The 26,350-nt window shown below is 36.1% G+C and overlaps 2 protein-coding genes across 2 annotated transcripts; one reads left to right on the forward strand and one right to left on the reverse strand.

Annotated features, from left to right (window-relative positions):
* Positions 1 to 705: 705 nt before the first annotated feature.
* LOC145578884 (uncharacterized) lies at positions 706 to 15,546 on the forward strand. Its single transcript, XM_081636182.1, has 4 exons — positions 706 to 840; positions 1,014 to 1,064; positions 14,105 to 14,461; positions 14,578 to 15,546. Exons 3-4 carry the CDS (start codon positions 14,105 to 14,107, stop codon positions 15,295 to 15,297), a joined length of 1,077 nt encoding a protein of 358 aa, XP_081492308.1. The 5' UTR covers positions 706 to 840; positions 1,014 to 1,064; the 3' UTR covers positions 15,298 to 15,546.
* Positions 15,547 to 16,137: 591 nt separating this feature from the next.
* Positions 16,138 to 20,983, reverse strand: LOC145578885 (U-box domain-containing protein 34-like). Its single transcript, XM_081636183.1, has 9 exons — positions 20,827 to 20,983; positions 19,691 to 19,812; positions 19,416 to 19,537; positions 19,049 to 19,211; positions 18,714 to 18,989; positions 18,488 to 18,589; positions 17,895 to 18,323; positions 16,913 to 17,662; positions 16,138 to 16,620 (listed from the first exon to the last, which is right to left on the reverse strand). Exons 1-9 carry the CDS (start codon positions 20,981 to 20,983, stop codon positions 16,426 to 16,428), a joined length of 2,316 nt encoding a protein of 771 aa, XP_081492309.1. The 3' UTR covers positions 16,138 to 16,425.
* Between the last annotated feature and the right edge of the window lie 5,367 nt (positions 20,984 to 26,350).

A 26,350-nucleotide genomic window follows, 5' to 3' on the forward strand; every position in this document is an offset into this window, starting at 1 on the left:
AAAATTACCATGAGTTTAATAAATTTGACTAATTTTCTATTCATTATATGACATATATCACATGATTTTGAAAAAACAAAAAACCAAAAAACAAAAAATCACAGTGATGCCAAACAAACCCTAATTTAATCTAACCTAAATTAACTTGAACTCGATTTGACTTGATATCTAAGACCCATACTTGATCTACAACTTACCCAAAGACAACTCGACATGTAATATACTCGACTTATATATGACCCACCAATATTAACTAACTCAACAGTAATTCAACACAAGAAATAATTGATGACTTGTCGTGGCTACTAAATGATCCAATTTCACCCAATTTGTTACAAGCTTGAAGGTACAACATGACTTGTTAGTTGTTACACCTTACAATGCATGAACCAATTTAACCCGACTTATTTTTAATTCAAACTGAATACGAAGTATAAAATTTGACCTAAACGATCAAACTTAATTACTGTAAGTAGGAATATAACCAACTTAATCTGATAATAACTTTGACAAATAAGACCAAATTGTCTCGTCTTAACCCAATTGTGGGCCAACTTGATACCAATCAAGGATCCGAATTATCACTTTTTTTTTTTGGAAGAAAATTAACACCACTTCCAAAATTAAAAGTGATTAAATAAAAATAAAATATACTCAAAATTAAGAAAATTAAGTTAGAAAATAAACCACCTACGAACTTACAGAGTCAAAGTACGCAAATCCCAAATTCAGAAATTCTCCATTTTCTCTCTTTCTACGGTTTTGCCAAATCACATCATCGACCAAACTGCATATTCGACATTGCAAAATCGCTACAAATTTTGAATTCATCAACTATAGGTTAGTTGATCTGATTTTTTTTTTTTTTTCCTAATTCTGTTTCTTCAATTTCAAATTTTTGTTTGATTTTTTTTTCTTTTTTCCTGTAATTTTCGTTATTTTTTTTTTTTGAAAATTTCCGGCAGCCTCTGTTTCTATTAGCAATTAATCATCCTTTCTCTCTTTATTATTAGGTGAAATTGGTTCCTCCCCAGGAATAAATTGCATGAAAAAGGGCCAAGCAGGTCAGTTTTATAGTCCAATTGTTAATTTAATTAAATTTTTATTTTTTATATATTATTTTCCATTTTTTTTAATTCTCATGAAATTATTGTGTAATGGGTTGTGGAATTGATCAAACTTTTGGGATTATAATTAGAAGTATTACCCTGTTGGAGGTTTATTGAATTTACTTGGTAATTGGTGTAATTATTCAAAAAATTGTTCTGTTATTATAACTATGCTTTAGATGTTTAGTGAATTAGTGGGTGGATAATGTGGTAAAATAGGCTTGAACTTGGCTTCGAGGAAATTGAAATTAAAGGGAAGTGTCTTAGTCTAAGCAATTTGGGGTAAGATTAAGAATGTCTTACATGAGCTTATTTATATTTTATAAAATTTGATAGGTTTTCTATTTGATGCTTTGTTGGTACTAGGAAAAAGTTATAAGATTTGCAGTCATTCAGTTGGTTAGTTGTGAATCCCTCGGACCTTTCGATTTGATGTTGCATTGTTTACTAGTGCAAAAGTAAAATACAAAGAATTTCATGTCATTAAGGTTGGTTAGCTACGAATCTGCCAGTTCTTTGAATTACTTAGTGTATATCATTAAGGTTATTTACGAAGTACTTAGTATGTCATTAAGGTTGGTTTGGCTATTGCTTTCTATGTGAAGGTGCTACTGTGAGTTATTGTCATATCTTAGTGTTTGGTTAGGTCCTTGGGTGGTGTTGGGGAATTGATTGACGGGTCACAAAAATGGAATGAAAATGGACAAATTCAACACTTTGAGGCGTGAAAAAAATCACTTTTCCAAATTAATATTTCGACTCTAATTTACACATTGGGTATCACGAAATTATTACGAGATACAACGAAGACAATCACAACAGTGTGTAGTATGTTTGTGATCTAATATAATCAAATTTTGGGTAAATTATGATGATAATTAGAAGTGCAAAGGTTTTCAAGAGAAAATAAAAATTGATTTTCCTTGAATGTGTGTTCATCATATGTGAATAACATATTTATATCAAGAGCAAAAAACACTAAACAACATGAAGAAAACCGTCAGCCCAATCCAGACCCATGCCAGGCTGGGCAAATCTGGGTGATGAGCGGTGGCCCTACCATGTGAGAAAATGATATTTCCCATACTCGTCCTCACGCTTGGCGAGTGATGGTTGCCAGAGCGGGTGGGTGCCTAGCTTTTCCTTCAATGTTCTTGCGTGCCCGACCGGGCAGTGGTAGCTAGACCGGGCGGTTGCCCAACATTTGTAAATGCAGCCTCACGTCCGGTCGGGTGAGCACCCGAAGGCGAATCTTTTATTCGCTAAACCGAGCTTAATTAATTAAATTACAATACCATAGCCTAAGTGAATTAGTAACTTGAACTTTGCCTACAATACTCTAAAGTATTCAACAATCCTCCCTAATTTAGAGTATTGAACTAGTCTCATTGCTAACATCATCATCATAACAAACAATCTTATGCATATATGAAAGTGTACAAAGACTTGAACTCCCACTTAGGGCAATATACATTCCAAGAATCCATATCCATTTAGTATCAACTTTTGAACAATAAGCAATACATATTGAACTCTTAAAGATACTACACACACAAGATCAATTACTTGATTACATATATACTTGACACGTAAAGCCATGTGTCCCTATCTTTTCGTAAGTACTTCAAAACTATGCCCCAATAACTTCTTTAAGTGGCTAAACATCTTACTTATATAGGTAGACTTCCAAAAAATGCTCATGTAACAAAACACCATACTAGGTAATATATTATGTTAAAACAACCTCTTTTCATCACAAAAAATTGGAACTTTACTTTGGATGATTAAACAAGTTCCCAATTACTATTAATAAGAAAGTTAATCTTATTGAACTTAAGACCCACATTCTTATTGGGCGTTAAGTTAATACTCCCTCATTGATAATTATTTAGGGCTCTAATCCCAAATTGATTGCCGTCCTATTTTTCACATCTCTAGCTATTGCCTTGGTAAAACAATCGGTGAGATTAAAATTTGTTCGAACATAGTCAATAGTGATCACACTATTTTTGATAAGTCCTTGGATGTAACTATGCCGCACTCCAATGTGTCTTGGTTTACCATTATACACTTGATTATATGCCTTAGCCAAAGTAGCAATATTATCGCTATGTATCAAAATTGGCGATATTGACTTTTGTAACAAAGGAATCTCGTGCATTAAATCCCTTAACTATTTTGCTTCTTTACTAGCGCGGAATGTAAAGCTATGAACTCCGATGTCCTTTTGGAGTCCGCAATGCAAGTTTGCTTCTTAGTTGCCCATGAAATGACACCTTTCCCATAAAGGCAACATCCACGAGTGGATGAGTGAGGATACCCACCATAGCACAAACCATAATCCATGGTTTTCTTTAAGTAGTTTAACAAAGAACGAACCGCTTGCCAATGTAGCATACTAGGACCACGGGTTAATTTGCTGAATTGACCAACCGCATAAACGACGATATCTGCCTAATACTTGTCATGTCATACATCAAACATCCTATAACTCTAGCATATTTCAGTTGTAAAACCGCATTACCTTCATTAAATATCAACTTTATGCTAGGATTTATAGGTGTTGAATAAAGAAAGGTTGAACTTTCACTTATATTGAATTTCTTTAGCACTTTCTCAATGTAATGAGATTGTGATAAGATTAATTTCTTTCATGGAAAAATGAAAACTAAGGAAGGATTTTGTCATTTCAACTTATGAAAAATCCGTTCCAAAGATAACATGTTATCTACATATAGACAAAATTTGACAACATGAGCGTTTGAAATATTCAACTTAAAACCATTAGACACCCAGGACCTCATCAAAATTTTGATGCCATTACTTAAGTGCTTGTTTTCGCCTATACAGTGATTTAATCAACGTTACCCAGAATGCGGGACGGTGGCGCGTTCCTCGTACCGGAACGTATGTCCTGAAACGTGGAACATACGCGTTCTGGTACGAGATGGTTCGTGTTCCGGTTCGTTGTTGACGGCGTACCCATTTGTAGGTGTAAGATCCTTCAGTTTTAAGCTCCCATAAATAACAGATTTAAAAATTTCCATTAATAGAGGAAGGTGAAGAAATTCTAGAGGAAGAAGAAGAAGATACACGGCTCGGTAAATGGGTAATAACTGAGTAGGCCGATGACTGATGAGTCACATGTATACCTAACCTAATTAAAAAATACTTGTGGACCCTTTCTTTTTATACTATTATCTTTTTGTTTTTAATTTTACTACAATGTACTATTTTACTATACATTAACTTTTATTATTTAATGTATTTTACTTTTTTGCCTTCATTGGGAAGTTTAGCCTTGATAAGTGTGTAGTCTATTTTTGGGGTTTATTAATACTAGTAATACGAGTAGTCAAGTACGGAGTACTAGTAAATGTTACAGAATACCGAGTACTTATTATTTTTTTATAGTCGCGAAAATGTTACTTTGTTATTTCAAAAAGAAATTAATGTTTTCCTCGAAATCAACTACAAATAATAAATACAAAGTACAGTGTAAAATTTAGATTCAACCAAAACATATCCTAAAAACTAAAAAATAGAAAATCACAGCAATACCGAACGAACCCTAAGCGTCTCGGGAACTCTAGGCCCTACATACTGCGTTCCCGTTCTCGAACCACGTTCCAGATGGTCCCACGTTCCGTGTAACGTTGGATTTAATTAACTTGCAAACTTTTTGCTCTTGGCCTTCCACGACAAACCCTTCCGGTTGTCGCATATAAACCTCTTCCTTAAAATCTCTATTCGAGAACGCTGTCTTGACATCCTTTTGATGGATCACAAGATTCTTAATTGCCACAAGAGCAATCAACAATCTAATAGTTGTGATTCTAGCAACTGGTGCATATGTATCAAAATAATCGATATTGTGTAAAATCCTTGTGCCACTAATTTAACTTTGAACTTTTCAACAATTCCATCAATCCTCGATTTCTTTTTAAAGATCCATTTGCACCCCGTTGGTTTAAAATTAGGCAGTAATTGCAAGGAGTCAGCTCATAATTACTTATGCTCGCAGGAAGGCTAAAAAGAATTCTCTAACAACTTGATGCTGAGTTCTGTTATAAGTTTGTTAGTGGGTTTGGGGTAATATAGTAATTTTGGGATTAGTTTGTTATTCCTTATGAGCTGTAAGAATTGGTTAGCAACTGATTATAAATAGAGGTATTGTAGATGGTGTGGGCATCTAGAAAGAAATTGAGAGTTGTATTGGGAGAGATTCCTTCCTCTCGAAAGAAGGAGAGTTGTATTGTTGATTACCTTGATTAGCAATACATCATATCATTGGTTTGGCTACCTCTCTATTGTGCTTGTGTGCTTTTTCCCTCTTAAGAAGATGGCTCGTCGACAGAGGTTAGATTTGTTGGAGCAGGAGGTTGCTGAGGTGCCTGCGTGTGTAGCAAAAGAGATCACTACGGCACTTGCGGCCTTCAAAACAGACCTTACTACTCAGCTCGCTGCTGGGTAGGAGAAATTTCGATTAGAGGTCCGATCATCAATGGTGAATGGGCCGTCACAGCAGTGGGACAACCCATTTTCGGCGCAACCGCATCTAGACTATGGTGAAATGGAAGCTTCGGAAGCTCGATTTGCCTCTCTTTGATGGCGCTAACCCAGATGGGTGGATCCTTCCGGCAGAGCGCTTCTTCCATTTTTACCGTCTTACGAAGGAGGACAAGCTCCAAGCGGCGGTGGTGGCGCTTGATGGCGACGCGCTGTTATGGTATCAATAGGAACACCGTTGTCACTCGTTGCTTACGTGGGAGGCGTTGATAAAATTGATACTCCGGCGATTCAAAACCACCGCAACCGGCACCCTGCATGAGCAGTGGCTAGCCCACCAGCAAACCGGTACGGTAGCCGATCATCGGCGCCGCTTCATCGAGTTGCTAGCTCCGATCGAAGGCGTGCCTGCGGAAATTACGAAGGGCCAATATATAAATGGCTTGAAGGAGGAGATACGGGTCAAGGTTCGGATCTTAGATTTGGTGACTTTGGACCAGGCCATGGAGTTGTCCATGCAGGTCTCAGCCAAGGCCCCCAAATCTGCTGGCAGCTTACCTACCTACCTACCTAGAAAACCCCATACCTAAATTACCAACCCAGCCTGCGTTCTACCACCCAAAATAATACTACCCTAACCACAAACCTGAACCTAAAAACTACCAACCGGCCTTACCTAAACCGAACCACCTACAACAACCACAAAAACTCCGGTGAAATAAATAATACGAGAACAAGGATTATGTTTCTGTTGTGATGAGAAGTGGAATCTGAACCATCGTTGTCGTCCCGGGAGTTAAGTGTTTTGCTCACCGTCGATGATGACGAGGAGGAGGACGGCGACGACAGTGAGTTCGCCGCTGTTGAGATTAATGAAACCACACCACCTCCACCTATAATCCAACCTCAAAACCATGCGCATGGTGGGCACCATCAATGGGGGCAAGGTGATAGTGATGGTGGACCCAGGAGCTACCCATAATTTCATCTCCGCCGCGGCGGCACGTCAATTGCAGGTTCCGATCACTAATTCGAAGAGCTTTGGGGTTACTTTGGGAACTGGGGAAGCTATAAAGGGAGAAGGGTGGGGGTGTTGTTGGACCTTCAAGGGGTCATAATTATTGAGGATTTTCTCATACTATGTCATATTAGGCATTCAATGGATGGAAAAATTGGGTACTTTAGCCTCTAATTGGAAGACCCCTTTCAGGTTGGAGACAATGACATTAAAAGGCGACCCACAGTTAGAGAGGACTTGCATTTTTCACAGAGCAATGATGAAGACTTTACAGAAGGAAGGGCATGACATCTTGCTAGAATTTAACCTGGGGAAGGTCAGAATGGGGAAGAACACCAAATTCCGGCTGCACTTAAACCTCTTACTCATCAGTTTCAGCAAGTATTCCATATGCCGGCAGGGCTACCTCCTCGCAGGGAAATTGAGCATGCCATAACTCTGAAGAGTGGGAGGGGGACTAATTCGATTAGTGTCCGACTATATCAATATAAGAAGGACGAAATTGAAAAGTTGGTACAAGACATGATGTAAGTAGGAATCATACAACCATCTACCAGTGTGTTAGAATCCGCCTCTTTCTCCTTTTATTTCCTCCCTCTTCCCTTGTTTTTCCTTATGCATTTGTACTTTAAGTACTTCTTTGTGTTTTCTAGGCTCTTGGTGTGTTACTATAGCTCCAATGTTCACTAGTAATTCTCCATGTAATCAAATTAAAGCTCATTAAGAAGTGAATGGTTAATGAATCAAAGCTCCTTACCCCATTGCTATTGCTTTAAGACTTGTGTGTTGTTTTAAGCCTTTATAGATATTATGCTTGCCTTGTTTTAAAGCATCCCCCACCAAACTAAGAAACCTCGTAAGACGCTTTCATCTCGTCGGTTCCGCTTGTGCCCGCTTTGAAGTATCGGCCGTCACAAGCCTCGACTTCGCACTCGTTGTTGACGAGTGCTTCCTTGAGATACCCTTGGTCCGTATTGCTGTGTGCTTACGAACCTCTTCCACTCTAGGCTTGCGTCCTTGTCGCTAATAGACAAGCGCGCGCCGCACGATCCAGTGTCAGAACCCTTAGACCGTGACACAGTGCCTACTCCAGTTCGGTTCTCTTAGTCAAGAAGGACGGATCGTGGAGATTCTGTGTCGATTACAGGGCACTAAACAAAGAGATGGTTCCTGAAAAATTCCCATATCGGAGATCAAAGAGTTACTAGATGAACTCCATGGAGCAAAGGTGTTCACTAGGACCTCAAATCTGACTACCATCAGATTCGAGTCAAGAAGGAGGATGTGCTCAAAACTGCATTCCGCACTCACGAAGGACATTACGAGTTTCTCGTAATGCCCTTCGGCCTTACGAATGCCCCCGCAACCTTCCGGTCCCTAATGAACGAGGTATTCAGGCCTTTCCTCCGAAAGTTCGTTTTGGTTTTTTTTTTTATTATTATTTTTTTTTTTTATGATATTCTTGTTTACAGTGAGTCCAGGGAAGAGCATTACTTGCATTTACAGCAAGTCTTGCAAACATTAGCATCACACCAGTTATAAGCTAATATGAAGAAGTGTGAAATCGGGAAGGGAAGGGTGGCATATCTTGGGCATGCCATCTTTGGGGGTGGAAGTTGATGCTTCAAAGGTTCAAGCGATGATCAATTGGCGTGTACTCTTGAATCTCTAGGAACTTCGAGGAATCTTAGGCCTTACCGGTTATTACAGAAAATTCATCCAAGGATATGCCATAATTGCTCAGCCTTTGACCGAAGAGCTCAGAAAAGACTGTTGGGGGTGGACGGCAGAAGCAACATAGGCTTTTGAAGCCTTAAAGGAAACCTGACCCAAGGCACCAATCCTGTCTATGCCGACTGATGCATCAGGTTATGGATTAGGTTATGGATTGGGGATTGGGGGTAGTGTTACTACAAGGCATTCATCCTATAGCCTATTTCAGTTAGGTTTTGGAAATACATGCTAGAGCAAAGCCAATTTATGAGAAGGAGTTAATGGTGATCGTGTTTGCAATAGAAAAATGGCGGCACTATTTATTGGGGAGACAGTTTCCAGTGCGTACTAGAGTCTAACGGGAGGTAGGACACGCTTATCAGAAATGGGTGAGCAAACTGTCAGGCTATACCTTTGACATACATTAAAAACCACGCCTGCTAATAGGGTGGCCGATGCTAAGACAACAACCTCCCGAAAGTTGAATGTGCTGCTATGGTGACATCGTGTGGAGTTAGTTGGGAATTTGTCAAGTCTTTTATCGACCAGGATGCCGGGTTACAGAAATTGATTTCTCAGTTAAGCAATGGGGACTCGGTTCCCAAATGGTTTTCTATGGAAAATGGTGTGCTGAATTACAAGGGAAGGGTGGTCATCCCTAACAAATCTGAGCTCACTACCCGGTTGCTTAGGGAGTATCACGACCCTTCGGTGTAGGGCCATGCTGGAGATTTGAAGACATATCAACGTCTGGTGGCAGCAGAATGGTATTGGTTGGGCATGAGGAAGGACGTGGCAGGCTATGTCAAGCAATGTCATGTGTGCCAACAAAACAAGTCATCAACTCTCTCTCCCTTGTGTTGCTACAGCCGCTGCCCATTCCGGATAAGGTGTGGGAAGACATATCCATGGACTTCATCGAAGGCTTGCCTAAGTCTTAGGGATGGGACTCGATCTTGATAGTGGTTGATTGGCTCACGAAGTATGGGCATTTCATTCTTGTAAAACATCCCTACACATCCGAGGGAGTTGCCAAAGTTTCATGGGAATTCTTTCTTAATGCATCCTCGACCATATATTTAGACTTTAAGTCATCCCAAAGCATTTTAGCGGAATTATGGAACAAATAAATATCAAACAACTCAGTTGACATACAATTAAGGATGTGCCCACGACAAATGTAGTCATCATTCTCTCACTTGTTCCTTTTCCTAATAGCCTCCAATGTCTTGTTTTCCTCCTCCGTTGGCTTTGGGAATGGGAGAACATATGCCACTCCAAGTGGTGTCAATAGAAAATGCATCTATTTTTGCCATATTTGAAAATCTACTTCTTCGAACTTGTCTTCTTTGAACGTGAAAGAATTGACTTCAAACTTTCAAAAGGTGGACAAGTTTGAAGGATAAGATTTTCAAAGATGGCGGAAAATCTGTTGACATCACTTGTAGTGGCACGAAGCCATTAGAGGAGGAAAACGAGACATTAGAGGCTTCTAGGAAAATGAACAAGTAGGAGAATGATGACTACATTTGTCTTGGGTACATCCTTAATTGTATGTCAAATGAGTTGTTTGATATTATTTGTTTCATGATTTCGCTAAAATGTTTTGGGATTACTTGGGAGTCTAAATATATGGTCGAGAATGCATCTAGCAAGAAATTCCTTGTTAGCCAGTCATGGAACAATATCACGAGGTTGGAGTCTTAGGAAACATGAAATTAATCTTGATGAGTCCTTTATAGTATATTCTATAATAGGTAAATTGCCTTCCTTTTAGAAAGACTTTAAGCATAGAAAAGATGATATTAATCTTAAAGGATTAAATTCCCACTTCGGATTTCAAAAGAAATCTAAATTCAAGAAGGACAAAAGGAGGTAAATCCTGGTTCTACTATCGTTAACATGGTGGAGGATGGTAAGTCCAATGAGAGGAAGAGGGGATGTGACTCAAACAAAAGAAGAAAAATCATTGTTCAAGACCTTCATATGGCCAATGACCATACCGCTAAGGTGCTAGGCTGGGACCAGTTGAGCTAGTTTTTAGTTCGGGCAAATCTCTTATTTTAAGAGATGTGTTGTATGTTTCCGAACTTAGGAGAAATCTAGTGTGCGGTGCTATCTTGAATCGTTTATGATTTGAAAATGGTGTTTGAGTCGAATAAGTTTATTTTGTCAATAGGTGGTCAATTCGTAGGACTTGGATATTTGAGTGATGCTATGTTTGAATTACATATTTGTAATGCTTTTAAAGATAGTGTGTATTTTGTTAATGACAATTCTTCTCTATGGCATTTAAGACTTGGTTATGTTAATCATAAAAAGTTGTATTTTATGTCAAAGCATGATTTAATTCTCCAACATATGGTGCATTGGCACAACACTATGTCAAGTAATATTTTAAGGTTGGCTTCATTGTCTTGGGATTTAAATCTTTTTTTTAGGTTTGTTTGAGAAAATTATTGTTGTAGATAAGGAATGTACACCTGACTTAATTGATAGCTCTGTATGTGAGTTTTTTCTGTTTCCTTCCCTTGTTTTTGTTGTTGTTGTTTCCTCTATGTTCTGTAACTTTGTTTGAAAGCAAGTGTTTTCGCGCTGAAGTGTGTACTTCTGTCTCCAATATCAGACGTAAGTTTAGAAAAGATTGTTGTAACCGGGCTTTCTTATGAAACTTCAAAGACACTGATTTAACATAAAAAAGAATGGTAGAAAAAGAAAACTATACGGAGTAGGATGTTTGATTGTTTGAATAAAGTTGTTAGTTTTCAATCAAATTCCATAGTCTTGATTTTTTTTTTTTAATCAATAGTTGCAAAGTCATTTCTAGTTTGTGATGACATGACCCTAGATTGTTGTGATTTTCTTTTTTTAGTTGGGACAAAATTATCTGAAATTGAGTGTATTCAATTATTTAAGCTCACCATCTTAATTTTGGTTTCTTCTAATATTGCCTTAGGTGGTGTTCTATCACCTGAAATTCACTTATCACTTCTTATCTTAGTGGCCTTGAACATATCTTATTACTCATAGAACTTTTTAGCTCTTATCTAAACTTATTAACCCTTGTTAGAACTTATTAGCCCTTGTCTTATCTTCTACCGTAGTATTCTCTTTTACACATTATTAGACCTTATTGGAACATATTAGCCCTTGAATGATCTTTGCTTATTTGAACTTATCAACCCTTATACCTGAGGAAAAAGGCTAAAGGCGCACCAAGGCGTTTCAGAGTTCCATGCACCTAAGGAGCGCCTTACTAGCGTGTAATAAACAATTTTTTTTTTTTGAAAAAAATATGTGTGCCTTAGTACGCATGTGCGACGTAGCTGTGCATCATCAAAACCGCCTCGCCTAGACCTAAAAAGACGCATGACCCCTAACGCCTAGGTGTGTCTTTTCAAATTCTGGTTGTAATATTTGCGGAACATCCTAGAATAGAATTGTTGCAATATTAGGGGAAAGGAGGAAGTATTATCTTATTTTAAGTTATTAGCCCTTATTTTATGCTGAAATTATTAGCACTTATCTTATTATATCTTATCTTATCTAAACTTAAAGAGACTTGAAATAAGTGAAAATAAGGTGAGGAGAGCATAATCTTAATACCTCTATTTTCCTTGTGCCTACTATTGAAATTTTCTTACAAGAACTCAGAGTATCTTCTTATTGATTAGTAAAATATTGGCACGTGTGTGACGTAAAACATACTTGCCAAGTTGCGATTTTGATTAGAAGATAAAACTTTTAATGCTTGTTTGTTGAAGTAGTTCATTAAGTTTTATTGCTAAATAAATTGTTAAGCTGTTATGCATGTAGTGATCAAATAGTCAATGCCTAGGCTACTAAAATTATGCTTTTATTGTCGGGATTTGATACTAAAGATATGGGATTCTAGAATCATAATAGAAGTCTATGCATAATGATGGAGACAAGAACCCCAAGTGTGATTTTTTTACTTGCTCCACACTACATCAGATCACTTCAATATTGTTAGATCGAATGTTTGAAGAGAAACATTCTCCTCACCCTCACTCAAAGAGATGCACGACCATGGCGTAGTTTTAGGGATAGGGTTTTCTTGTGGCTTTAATGATTTATCCCATTAACAGGATTTTGATTGTTTTGTTAATGACCTTTATAAAACAAATCACATACCCAAGTTGAAGCCTAGCTCAACTATCCATTATAGAAGTGTGGCTGTAATGGTCCCAAACCCATAGTCTATCTTGATTTGACCAAATACCTTGTGTGTCTATACGTTCAATTATTACTCCGTATTTAGAAGTAAGACCAATATTTTAATTGGTATCAGCTGAATTTTATAATTACCCCAAACAATCGAGTAAAAATCTATTGTATGTGTAATGGATACATGATTGTAGGACATCTCCAACTTTTATAGCAGGTGTGCTATATATATATATAGTGTGCACTGAGGTGGATGTACTACTTCAGGCTAAGTCTAGTCTTTGGTATCATACTTTAGAATTTACAGTAGTTTGGGAGTGTTTGGACTTCTATTAATATTCTGCGAGGAAATTAGGAGCTAGGAGTAAGCAGTGGCTTCATCCTTTGTTTCTAGTTAGTCCTGGAATCAAGTATTGATTAGAAGCATCTATGTAAATGAAAAAAAAAAGAAGGAATAAATAAATTTAAAAGTGCATGGATGCTCCTTGGTTGAAATTATGTAAATTTATTGAGTTTTGTTAGGTAATACTCCCGATTTTCCAAAATAAATGCATTACCTGCTTTATTTGTCTATTCCAAAATACATGTATTATTACTAATTTGGGTAACTTCAAGTCTTCAACCATGTTTTTTCAATTATTTCTCTCTTTCCATAATCCCAACTTAAAAGATTGTATAAATTCTTTCTTAAGGTCTTCACTTAAATTACTGTATAAAATAATTAACACTCTCTCACATTCTCTCTTTCATAGTCATCATTGTCTTTTTATTAAAATAAATAAGCTCCACTTTACAATTATACAATATAATATTAATACAAATAAACTCTTCCAAAACTCTCCGCAATCCTAAGTAATGCATTTATTTTAGAACGGAGAGAATATATCACTTTTTCCATCCCTTATTGATATTCACGTATTGTTGGTTAGAAAGTCCGGATTTTTGTTCAACCAATATGTAAAGTAGCTTGATTTGTTGTTTTATGGTTTTTTTAGTAGGTGGTAATAAATGGTGAGAAAATGATTTTGTATGTAAATGTAATCCTATGCCGATGCCCATGTTAATGGTACTTACCCCATAATATTTTTCATCATGAATTTTCATTACTATTTATTACCACTTGGGACGTGGTATTGGGTGTTAATGACATTTTATGAAGAAGCATGTTAGGGATGAGGTTGCATTACCAATAACATTGACATGATACTTTCTTTCATACTCACATTTAAAACCATTTTTGCCACCTACCAAAACCATATGCCCATAAGGGTAATACTTGATTAGAATGATGTGTTTTTTTTCAATAAAGGGCATGAATGGATTCCACCAAATATCTAGGTTTTGTTATTCATGTTTGCTAAGTGTATTTGCTTCATAATTGCATTCTTGTAGTATATTGGAGCTTTCCTCACTTCTATTGTTGTTGTAGTAACTTTTCTCATCTGACTTTTCAAACCTCTTATGACGATAAAAAAAAAAAGTTATGTGACCGTGTGATAAATTACATGTGATTTTTTTTTTTTAAGAAAGGACATATTAAATGTGTTTGTATCTTATCTAAACTTAGATGGCACCAAAGAAGAAAAGAGACAATGAAGTTGGGGGCAAAGATTTGAGTCGGGCTAATTGGTCCAAAGAAAATTTACACTTATTTTGTGATTTGTGTATCAAATATGCTGAAAGAGGAAAGGGAAAACATGGTGCTATGATGTGTCGAAGAATGCCATGGAAAACACTCGAGGTAGAGTTTCGAAAAAGGACAAACTTAGCCTACGATAGAAACAAACTTAAAAACAAGTGGGATTGGATGAGAAGTAGATGGAGCCTTTGGAAAGCATTGAAAGGAGAAGAAATAGGTTTGGACTGGGATCATGAAAAAGGAACTATAACTGCTAGTGAGGATTGGTGGAAGAAAAAGATTGAGGTTAGTTCTTTTACCATTACTTATTTAATTTCATTACTTCAATTTTAGAAAATTAGTGAAATAAGTTGAATTGAGCTCCTAGAAAAAATGTTTGATTCCATTAACCTTTCTTATAGGAAAATATGCATTTCAGAGCATTTAAAGATGAAGGGATTGAACCTGAACTTGAAAACAAGATGGAACAACTATTTGGAGTTTCAGTTGATCAAGGATTGTATAGTCATACTCCGGTCATCGATTGTTCCCAAGGTGTTCAATGTGAAAAGGAAGCAGTTCCTATCCCTTCACCCCCAAGTTTGAATGTCGGTGATGCACCATACAACTGTGATGATGAAATAAGTGAGAATACTGCTTTTAACTGCAGCCTAGATGATATGGAACAACAAGAACCTCATAATGACCATACCCCAATTCCTTCTCCAACTCCCCTTCAATGTAGAGGACAGGGAAGTGGAAGCGGCAGCAAAAGAGCTTTCGAGAATGGTGCTTCAGAAAGTCTTAAGAGCTGTAGGACTGAACTTGCCACAGCAGTAGGTGCTAAAATGCTGATGGAGAAGCTTGATTCTATGGGGAAAGCTGTTACTGATAGGAATATTAAAGTTATGGAGTTAATGAGTCTTGAAGCACGTAAGTTGGTTGATTCTTCTCATACCCTTGTTGAATCTCTAGCAAAGATAGTGTCTATGCCCAGCTTAGTCCCTGGTAGCCCTGAATTCTGTTTTGCATGCACCTTGATTGAGGATCCTCAAAAGAGGACAATTCTTCATGGCATACCGGATGACTACTCAAGACTTCAATGGATAAAGTTCTTGTACGAGGAGCATAGGAATAAATAAAAATCCAACCAAATTTTTTTCACTTAATAATTCGTTCTTTTCTTATATATAGTTAGTATAGTCAATTGAAACTGATTCATGAAGATTGAAGTCATGGATTCATTGTTCGCCGCTCACTTAAGAGCTGTGGTAATTTTGCTTACAATTAGCTTGTCCAATTCATAGATTGTAAATCAAATCTAGGAGATGTCTATCAGTAGTGTTAATACAAGGAACTTTTTTATTGTTGCGGAGTATATTGTATAGTTTGGTTGTCAATTGCAACCTTATGGATTTGCATTGTAAATTGTTCTTCTAAGAGACTGATATAGGTTAATTTCATGCCTACTATATTGTGTTTCATCATGTTTGAAGAGCAATGAAGTCCCTTTGTAGGAGATGACAATGAATTTTCGAACTTGGTCTTTGGAGCATTGAGTTATACGTCTTATTTATTTGTCATTTTATGCTAGAGAAATTATATTTATATTAGCTATGTTTTATAAAACTTAGTTTATAAATTATAAACTGATCAAATTGGTTAACTATACAACTTATGCAATCATGCCTTGTACTAGAAAGTTGAAAGGAAATCGCCATTATTTTGATTTTTTTTATTTTTTCTTATCTGAGGGACGGTTTCCTCATATAATTTAGATGATTCAACAATGTTATAACGCAACTATTAATGGTCAGGTAAACATAAACTCTACTTACAGTTCATGATAGTCTGAATTCTTAAACTGTTTGTAATTAAGATAAAATAATGCAACTGCTGAAGTTATATTTAACTAGTTACTCTCTACAAATGCTTTCTTTTCATAGTGCAAGGACTTAGTGTTATGAAATAAAATCGAAGCATAAGTCAAGTGATTGCTTTAAACTTGTTCAATACTTGTAAATGTACAGAGTATATACACTCATTAAAAGTTCTGTAAGAAGAGCAGCTGGACATGGAGATTTTTCTCCGAATTATGTGATTCAACTACTATTGCGGTTCAACCAGCTACTCATATATACATTAAGGTATGTGTATAAATGAGGATGAAAGTTAAAAAAAAAAAAAGTTGATGGTAGAAAAGGAAACCGAAAGAATAAAATTCAAATCTGTGTGAAGCTATACAGTCTTTGATGGGTTCACCTTCTTCATCAGGGATGTGTAGAAGCTAAACGAGATTTCCACTCTTTTATGGCGGTAAGCAGGGTCATGTTGGGAGTAAGATTAAAATGAGTCATTTTTTGCTTAGTCACAGGAGAAATGTCATGCCTTTCGAGCCATGCTTCTATTGCTCTACGCTCATATGTAAATCCGTCTGCTGCAACATGTGGATCATCCATAATTTCCTGCAACATGACATAGAAGGCTCAATGATGATCTAATACGGAGTATATAGCTGTTTTGTTAAAGTGCTTGAGCTTGAAAATGTTGCTCTATCAGTTATCAGCTCGACAGCTCGTTGCTCTTGTCAATGGATGCTGTTGAGAATACAGAAATATTTAGGGGTATCTTAGCAGCGAAGCCCCACTTAGGGGTGCTTTCGTGCAGAGGTTTCTAAATTTTTTTGCCAAGTATCTAGCATTCATCAGAGCTTTTATATCAACCAGAAAAAAAGGGAATTCGGAGAATGAAACTTACATGAAGAATAGGGCAGAAGTAGTGACTGGGTGCAAAAATGCTGTTTCGTTCGACTTTCATACTGGCATCAGCAACATCAGCAAGTTTCCTCAGAACCGGAAGGACAACTGTTTCAAGGTCTGGTCTATCTCTGCATCTGAGCTTACAACACTCTAATGCAAGCTTAGTCAATTCCTCTACCTCTGCAAGTGGCCAGTCCTTAATGGAATCATCTAGTATGTAAGGCAAAGAACCACTAGCAATCGCATTCTCCATGACCAATAAAAGCCCATTTGGACTTCGAGCTGTTAATAACTGAAGAAGTATTATCCCAAAAGAATACAGGTCTGATTTTGGTCTGACAGTACCAGTTCTTTGATATTCTGGATCAATATAGTATAAAGTTCCGGCAAGCAAGGAGTTTCCAAACATAGTAACCGAATCTGGAATGTTATCAGATACAAGTTTGGCTAACCCAACATCACTGATTTTAGTCACATAGTTTCTTCCTAACAGGATATTCCCTGGTTTCAGATCACGGTGCACAATAGGTTCAGGTTTTCTGCGGTGTAAGAATGCAAGGCCACAAGCAATTTCAAAGGCTATACGGAATCTAGCAAACCAAGGAAGAGGTGCTCTTCCTTTTTGGCGGAAAATAAGTTCTTCTAAGCTTCCGTTTTCCATGTACTCGTACACAAGACAGCCCATTTCAGAACACACTCCAAGTAGTAACACAATGTTTGGATGGCATAGTTGGCTCAAAATTCTGATCTGCAGAAGATTATTCAGAACATCATGAGACTTTGTAAAGGCAATCAGTATATAGAAAGGAGTTTATGCAAACACATTTGAAAATTTAAAGTTTTTGAGAAGATATCAAAACGGGTTTGTGCAATCTATGAAGGTGGAAAATTTGACCTTTTACAAACCCAAAAGAAGCTTATAAGGGGGTTATTTTCTCTCGTCTTCTGTAATATGGGGCGAAACAAAAGTGGAGACATACCTCTCTGAGAAACTCTTCCTTCTTGTCAGTTGCATCATGTTCAAGCACCTTTATTGCAACCGGTGTGTGATCAAGAGTACCTTTGTAAACTTTACCATATCCGCCTTCACCAATAATCTTTTTCTCCGAAAAGTCTTCTGTAGCCACTCTAATTTCATCTGGTGTGTACCTTCTTATTCTCCTTTCATTTGAAATGAGCGCCTCAACGATTTTTTGTCTTTCTTTGAATTCTTTCAAAGCATTGAGTTCTGCTATCTGCCTTTCATAAGATTCTTTGGCTAGCAAATTTTTAGCAGCTTGGGCATCTTTTTCAGCTCGCAACAGCTTCATTTTTTCTTGCTCAGCAATTTTCTTCATAGTTTCTTCTCGTTCTGTAGCAGCATTTATCTTCTCTGCTTCCACAACACATTCGGAGGAAAGAATTCGTACCTGCAAATTTAAGCACATAATCAATTTCCCCTGATGAGTGCAGTACTAACTTCTAAGTCTTCCAGCTTATTAACACGGTTTAGTCTCCGTGTAATATAGAAGTCCAAAGTTAAATAAACGATGGAAGAAGTATGCAATTGTTGTGTCAAAATTCAGACTCCTACCTTCTTTTGAGCATGGACTAGATCTTCACATGCTCGATTATACAAAGCCAGGGTAGTTTGTAACTCTAATCGCAGTTGCTCTACATCATTATGCAAGTCAAACTGCAACAAATTGACAGTAAAAATATACAGTATGAGAGCAGTGCAGAACAATCTGGTGAACAAAAAGACTGTAGAAGAAAGACGAGTAACAACTATCCCGAGAAGAATCACAACAAAAACACACCTGCTCATAAGACACAAGAGTATCAGAAGTGGACATTTGTCCGACTGAGGAAGCATCCGTGTAGGCAGAAGTCGTGGAGCTATGACTAGTATTGCTTCGAGCATTGATATCATTACTGTTAGCCCCTCGACGTACATCTGTTAAAGAGATTGATTGACTAAATTCTGATTGTGAGTATCCTGTACTAGCCTCAACTGAAGAGGAAGAGTGTAGAGGTGTCTGCCCTGTCGTCACCACTATAGGTAATTTATTGCCACCAGTATCTGTAGACACAGTCTGATTTCAGTTAAATTTACGGCTGAAGGATAACAGTCTATCAGATGCAACAAGATCACCCTAGTATTTTCATAAAAAAAAAAAAGAAGTAAACATATACCGTTTGTAGTCATTGAACTAGCAACTTTAGTCTTCACTCTTCGTTTGGATACAACAAATATATCACAGGTATCAGGTGCATTTTTTAGCACAAGTTGTGGTATTCCATGGCCTTTTATCCTCCTGGCAATCAAAATGCTCGAAATTGTTAGCTTAAAGAACATACAGAAAGGAGTATCAGCATTTTAATGCATTATGTAACTCAGACGTTGATGACAGTAAAATTGCATCGAAATTCTATAACTCTGGACCTGAGTAGTAACCATTTGATCAATAACGAGTGTAATATGAGCTAAGATAACTAATTAGTTCTGAAGCCATATTTACCTCCAAAAGCGATTTAGTGATTCAGATCCCAGAACTAAGCTTCTGACATCCGCCTTCATTATATAGTCGACAAGTCCAGCAGCAATATTGTCATACTCTATCAGCAAAGTCTCAAACTGCATCTGAAAGATACGAGTTTGACAGTGTTACGCTAATGGATATGTTACAACTTCGCATTTACTACGATGATGGAATATGAGTTTGACAGTATTATCTACTTCCTTCGTTTAGAAATAATACAGACATCGGAAGGAGACTAAGCTAGGAAACACTACCTCGCCTGGTTTATAAAGTCTTCTGTATTGTAGGAACACTGCTTGAGATTTTTCTCTAACATCCTCCATATATTTTGCCACAACTTTTGTGTCTAACTCAGTGATTGGGATACTATTTCCGGCTGAAATATGAGGTAAAATAATCAGCAAGAGTTAAGAAATCTTCTATATTTTTTCAAGTATTTCCAAATGTATTGTACAAGAATGAAGAATCCAACCAACCCATAGCTTTTCTAGAATTTTAGAGTACTCTGTCTGTCCCTTTTTATTAGCGGCATTTTTCTTTTGAGTTTTTTTTTTTTCCTTATTTACCACATATTTTTTTTTTTAAACATATTTACCACAATTTCATACAAGCAATAAGTTTTTATCTTTACTTTTTCTCTAAATTTGAACTGGCATTCACCCACTCATTTTCCCTTATCTCATGAGTCTTGTGGGTTTTTTTTTTTTTTTTTTTTTTTTTTTGTAATTTAACTTGATGTAGCAAATAAAACGGGACAGAGTGTTTTAAATGCAAAAAAAAAAAAGTTCGATAATGTCAATTACAACAATGCCCCCTATGAAGTACGACATGTCAATGTATGTGATGCGGGGAGAAAGAAAATCACCAAAAATTAAAAAAAAAAAAAAAAAAAAAAAATTGTCAAAACATACCAAAGAGGACAAAACATTATTTTGAAAAAAAGAAAAAAAAAAAGAGGAAATGCTCTATAGTCTTCAACCAACTTTTCATACATATGAAAAGCTATGAGTACAAAGTATGAAAATGCACCGATTGCAAATATGCAAATTACAATATTTAGTTTTACATGTCAAAACTTCAAAAGCCAAGTTTGAGAATAGCAACAAATGACAAGAAATAGTCAATATAATAAGGATTTTAACGATATTTTGGTTTTGTATAAAAATCCTCAAATGATCTACAAAATTTCATGCATAGCTAAAAAAAATGTGATTAAATTTTGGTACAAAAATTAGTTTGGATCACGTTGACGTAAACCCATCAACCTCATAAATCCAATTTTTTTTTTTTCTTTCTAAATAATAATTTAAGTAATAATAATGGTAGATTAAGATAAAATAAATAAAAATATGTTGATTTCATATTTTCATAAGAGGGAGAGAGGCATTACATGGAGTTGGGATGTGGGTGATGGTAGGCATGACATGAACTAGAACAAAGTGATCAGCTTGAGACAAGAGATTTTCGACGGCCCATTTAACGGCGCGTTTGCTTCCATTGCCTCCACCGTTACCACCGATGTCTACAGCCACCGCGATGGTGGTCATCGGCGCTTATCTCTTTGCCTATACAAGGATGGCTGCTATATTTGGTGACCCTTTTAAGAGTTCACTCTTGTTATTTATTTACAAAAAATGCAACAATGAACAAGTTTTGTTTAGAGACGAAATGAGGAAAGATAGGGGCACGTAATAATGCAATAGGGGCCGTTTGACTTTTATGAAATGGACATTTATGAATTATGATATATCACAAATAATATTAAGATTTGGGATTTTGGCTCAAGGATGTGCAAAAGCTTTAATTTGGGGCTTTAATTATAAATGGTCTAATTGGTCTTATGATTCGTTTCCTTTATATATTAGTGCTTGAAAAACAGTTTTAATTAGGGAAGGAAGACTTGCAATAATTTATGTTAACCGATTTCAAAAATGTAGAGAATCGCATCTTAAGTTTAATAAAATGTATCAGTTTCACATAAAATGTAGTTGACTTCTAAATATCCCACTTTAAAAGAATTTTAAGGTAATGGATGGATGGAACCCTATGAGAAAATAAGTTGACTTTTTTTTTTTTCCCCTTAGCTCTTCTTCTTTTAGTAAGTTAAGGCAAGGGATTGTCTGTCTAAAGGGAATAGGGAAAGGAAGTGTTCTTAATTTTGAGTTTCCAATTAACCTAAAATTTGGGGGTCTTAAAAAAATAATGATAAATAAATAAAAACCGGTATGGACCTAATCAAACCAAATCACCCACCTTGAACTGGACTAATTATTTTGGTCTAGTCTTCGGGTCGAGAAATTAAAAAAATAAAAAGGATCTTCAATTCGATTCAGTTTGGTCCAAAGCTTCTTAAAAAAACCAATCTTGAATTGAACGGGTTTTATAGTTTATAATTTTGAATAAAAGCTATATAATGCTTAATTTATACCTTTAATATGATAGAAATATTATTATATTATGTTAAACATTCAAAATTGATATTAACTAATCCTTTTTGTTATGTTAATGTTTTTCACTTTTTCATAATGCTATAAAAACATTTGAAAATATAGTGTTGCTTGGTACGGAGTATTGAACAAGTATAGGTAGGGGTGTACATAAAATATCTCGGACCAGAAACTGGACCTGAACCGGACCGGCAGATTCAGGTTCGTTGCCGGTCTAGGTAACCCGGTCCAATCCGGTTTGGTGTTCACCCCAATGTCCCACTATACATAAAATACCCCGGACCTGAACCGGTCCGGTTTGGACCAAATTGGACCCGGACCGGCAGATTCAGGTCCATTGCCGGTCCGCGTAAACAGATCCAGGTTCAATTCGGTTCAGGCTCGGTCTGGAACGGTATTCACCCGTAAATATAGGTAAATGCATGCATAATCGTCCTGCATAGATTTCCTCCTATGTAATAATGTACTCTTCGTCCCTTGATCAATGTAGTAGCTTGACTTTTCCCGCCAAAAAAAAAAAAAAAAAAAAAAAAAAAAAAAAAAATCACCGGGATAAGGCAGCACAATTCAATACGAGTGGATACCTTTTGTATCTTATTTAGAGTTTGTTCTGTTCAACTTATTTTCAGTTATTTCAGGTTTAATATGTTCAAATAAGTTCAGTTAAATTAAGATAAGTTCAGTTCATATAAAATAAGTTCATATAAGTTTAGTTCAGGAAAAATAAGTTCTGATAAGGGTTATATATCCAAGTTCAAATTACAACTAAAATAAGTTCAGACAAGTTCTAGTTAAGTTTCGTTAAAGTCGGATAAGTTTAGATAAGTGAAAATAGTGCGTCATACATCCCTGATTTTTACAATATTTGCAAAAGTATGATGTAAAGAAATTAGTGTTTGCCACAAATTAACGCATATACTAGATTAATTCTCGTGTCACGCAAAGTTTTTCTAATAAATTAATATAAGGAAATTTTGACTTTTGCTACCTGTTAAACACATCAACTTCATTTTTGCTACCTATGAAAACTTTTATTTTATTTTACTACCTAACATATGCCCTTTTTTAAAATTTTGCTACCTGTTAACGAAATCAGTTAGGGTTCCATTAAGTTTATTTTTTATTTTTAAAAAAATAATAATAAATTAAAAATTTAAAAACTTAAAAATTAAAAAAAAAAAAAAAAAAAAAAAAAAAAAAAAAAAACAGCTACCTCTCCCCTCAACTGCCACCCTTTCCCTCCCCCCTGCCGACGGCCGGCGCCCAGAGCTTCGGCCGGCGCTGGCGCGAACCCACCCCCCTCCCTTTCCCCCACCCTACGTAACCCCCTCCCTTTCCCCGACGTTCTCGCTACCCCGACCCCCTCCCCAAACCAAAACCACCCCTCTTTCCCCTTCCCCCCACCGGAATCCGCCCCCCAAGCTCCGTTCCCCCACCAAAATCGACCCCCCTCCCCTTCGCCTACCGTTTTCGGCCTTCCCTAACCCTAAACCAGCACCCCAAAACGAATTTAGGGTTTCGTTTTGGGTGGTTTTGGTTTGGGGTGGGGGTGGGGGTCGATTGGCTGGAGTTCGCTGCTTCAATGGTGGCTGGAGTTCGCTGCGTCAATGGTGGCTGGAGTTCGCTGCTTCAATGGTGGCTGGAGTTCGCTGTGTCAATGGTGGCTGGAGTTCGCTGCGTCAATGGTGGCTGGAGTTCGCTGCGTCTGTTGCAATTGGTGTTGCGGGGTGGCTGGTGGTCAGGTGCGTGGTGGTTAGTAAGGCAGAAGATGGGGAGAGGGTCGGGGCAGCGAGAACGTCGGGGAAAAGGAAGGGGGGCTGCGTAGGGTGGGGGAAAGGGAGGGGGTGGGTGCCTGCCGCCGGCAGGAGGGAGGGAAGGGGTGGCTGGTTATTTATTTTATTTTATTTTTTTGTGGCCGACGGGGAGACATTTAGGGTGGCTAAGGAGGGAGTGGTGGTCGAAAGGTGGTAATGAGGGTGGCTGGATCTCACTAACGGAATTATTAACAGATTCCGTTAACTGGTAGCAAAATTTAAAAAACGGAATTTGATAGGTAGTAAAATAAAATAAAAGTTTTCATAGGTAGCAAAAGTGAAGTTGATGTGTTTAACAGGTAGCAAAAGCCAAATTTCCTTAATATAACGCAGTTTTAATTTAATAATAACTTACAAAAAATATTCTTATCTAGCAAAAACTCACTTGACTATATAATCAAATTAAACTAGTCAAAATGACACATATCAATAGTGTAAAAGTCAAATTGTTGCAAGTAAAATAAAAATCAAACTAGTTTTTCTTTTGATTATGAGAAAGTAGTTTAGCATTAAAGTTGATGTTTTTTACACTTGACTAATTTTAGTATTATGTTATTTATATATATTGATATTGATTATGAGAAAGTAGATTAGTAAATAACTAGTAAAATGAATTTTTACTATTTAGTTATACTCACAGTCTTTCCTTATTGGATAATATGCAGTTTGCTAACTAGTAAAAATATAGTAACATTAAGCCGTCTATTGACACATATATTGTTCTAAATTTCTAATAGTTCAATTAAATATGTACTCCGTAAATGATACATACTACTCTATGGTCTAATAGTGTCAACAATTTTTCAATGGTACTAAATATCTTCATTGTATGATTGTATCACACAAAAACATACCATTAGAATATTCTAGATTATTCTTACAAACCCCAATGACCTCTTTCGAGCTCTCTCTTCTGCCAACTATCTCTTTAAAGTACCCCAATATGTTTGATGCTCACATATATTGGGTATGTAACCAGAATTGCTCTAGATATTAACATGCATTGCGTTTTGCATAAAAAAAAAAAAAAAATTACATGCAAGTATGCAACAATAGTTAGTGTAAGATAATGATCGAGATAAAAATTATTCACCTAGTTGATTTCAATAAACTACTTAATCAAAGTATCATTAATGGACAATTGATTTTGAGATGTAACATTAATAAATCTTGTAATTACGTAGTCCAACTTTTCTAGTTATAATTTTGCAAATTAAATATACATGCCTTAACATAAGACGACATTTTGAAACCATCTCACTTTTGAAAATTTCATGTAATACTTAATAGCTAGTTAAAATTTTTGGCTTTATGTGAGATTATTACGCCGCATTGTATTGAGGTGGAAAATAAAATTATTATTTTTTTATGCAAGAAAATAAAATTATTATTACTTATAAAATTGTCCTACCATACTTATTTTAAGTGCCTTATGTTACAAAAAAAAAATATTAAGTGCCTAATAATGTTGTTATATTATGTCAATTTTGTTTATTCCCCCTGAAAAGTTCTAGTAATGATTCAACATTAAACTTCCAAATATATAGAAAACTTTAGAAAATAAATATTAGGTAGGTCCAAGATTTTATTTAATTATTGGTTGATGCAATGAACCAAGAATATACGTATATTATTAGTATAATTTAATAGTTTAATACTCATAATTAATTGAGATTTTATTTAGGCTGCAGGCTTCATAGAATCCCGAATCGAGCATGAAGAATGCGGGGAATATGCTGTGGAGATTATCCTCGAAAGCTACCATATTTTTTTAACACATTTTTGAGTCTAATAATCATTTAATTTGATTTTATTTATATATTTATTTTGCTTACGGCATATGAGATTGACACATACAATGCCTTTACATCTTCAGCTACAATGCCTTTCCATACCACGTTATCTCAAATAAGGTGAAGATAACATATATAGCCCGAGTCTACACTTCATAGAACCTTAGGATGTAATCTACATTTAGTGTTTTTTATATATAATAGGTTTACCTTCTTAAATCACATCCCTTTTAAGACTACATGTAGTGTTTTATTCACCTCTATTCTTTACCTATTTGAATTTATTGACCCTGACTTACTAACACTGTTATGAATTTATTAGATTATAAATAGTATAGTTGTGAGCTGAAATTGAATAGACCTTGCTACGGTAAATTAAACTTATTTACAGTGAACTTAACGTATCTAAAGAATTCTTATCGCATATTAAACTAAACTTCTCTAAACTCCCTTTTCAATAGTGTGGAAACAAACCTGGGACCAATTATCAAAATTCTTATTATTTTTGTTGTAGTGTGCTTTTGACTACAAGTAAACAATACTTTTTAGGCCTTTACTTAAATCTACATTTCTGCAACAAACTTCATATAAGAATCATTTTTGTTAATAGAAAAGACTCAAAGAAGAATTTATTTTGGATTAATATGATGGCAATGATTAATATACTGGTAATGACGTAATGTCAACTGCATAGAATCGTTGCACCAACCATATAAATATTTTTTTTTATTTTAAAAAAATACATTATTAATTTGAATATTTATATGGTTTGACCAAGTCAATTAGGTTACTATTTCCATTAATATGAATGTCTCCATTCTGTCAGACAGATACTATTGGTGGAAGCAGGAAGATTACAA

This window comes from Chenopodium album, chromosome 14 (genome assembly GCF_948465745.1).
Source record: "Chenopodium album chromosome 14, dcCheAlbu1.1, whole genome shotgun sequence".
NCBI classification, from domain to species: domain Eukaryota; kingdom Viridiplantae; phylum Streptophyta; class Magnoliopsida; order Caryophyllales; family Amaranthaceae; genus Chenopodium; species Chenopodium album.

Excerpts from the sequence above, each read along its gene's own strand:
- LOC145578885 (XM_081636183.1), bottom strand. The coding sequence starts at position 20,983 with ATGACCACCATCGCGGTGGCTGTAGACATCGGTGGTAACGGTGGAGGC. Across the intron at positions 19,212-19,415 it reads TCACTAAATCGCTTTTGGAG|GAGGATAAAAGGCCATGGAA; the intron begins GTAAATATGGCT and ends TTTGATTGCCAG. Across the intron at positions 18,324-18,487 it reads TAGTCCATGCTCAAAAGAAG|GTACGAATTCTTTCCTCCGA; the intron begins GTAGGAGTCTGA and ends TTAAATTTGCAG.
- LOC145578884 (XM_081636182.1), top strand. The coding sequence starts at position 14,105 with ATGGCACCAAAGAAGAAAAGAGACAATGAAGTTGGGGGCAAAGATTTG. Across the intron at positions 14,462-14,577 it reads GGTGGAAGAAAAAGATTGAG|GAAAATATGCATTTCAGAGC; the intron begins GTTAGTTCTTTT and ends CCTTTCTTATAG.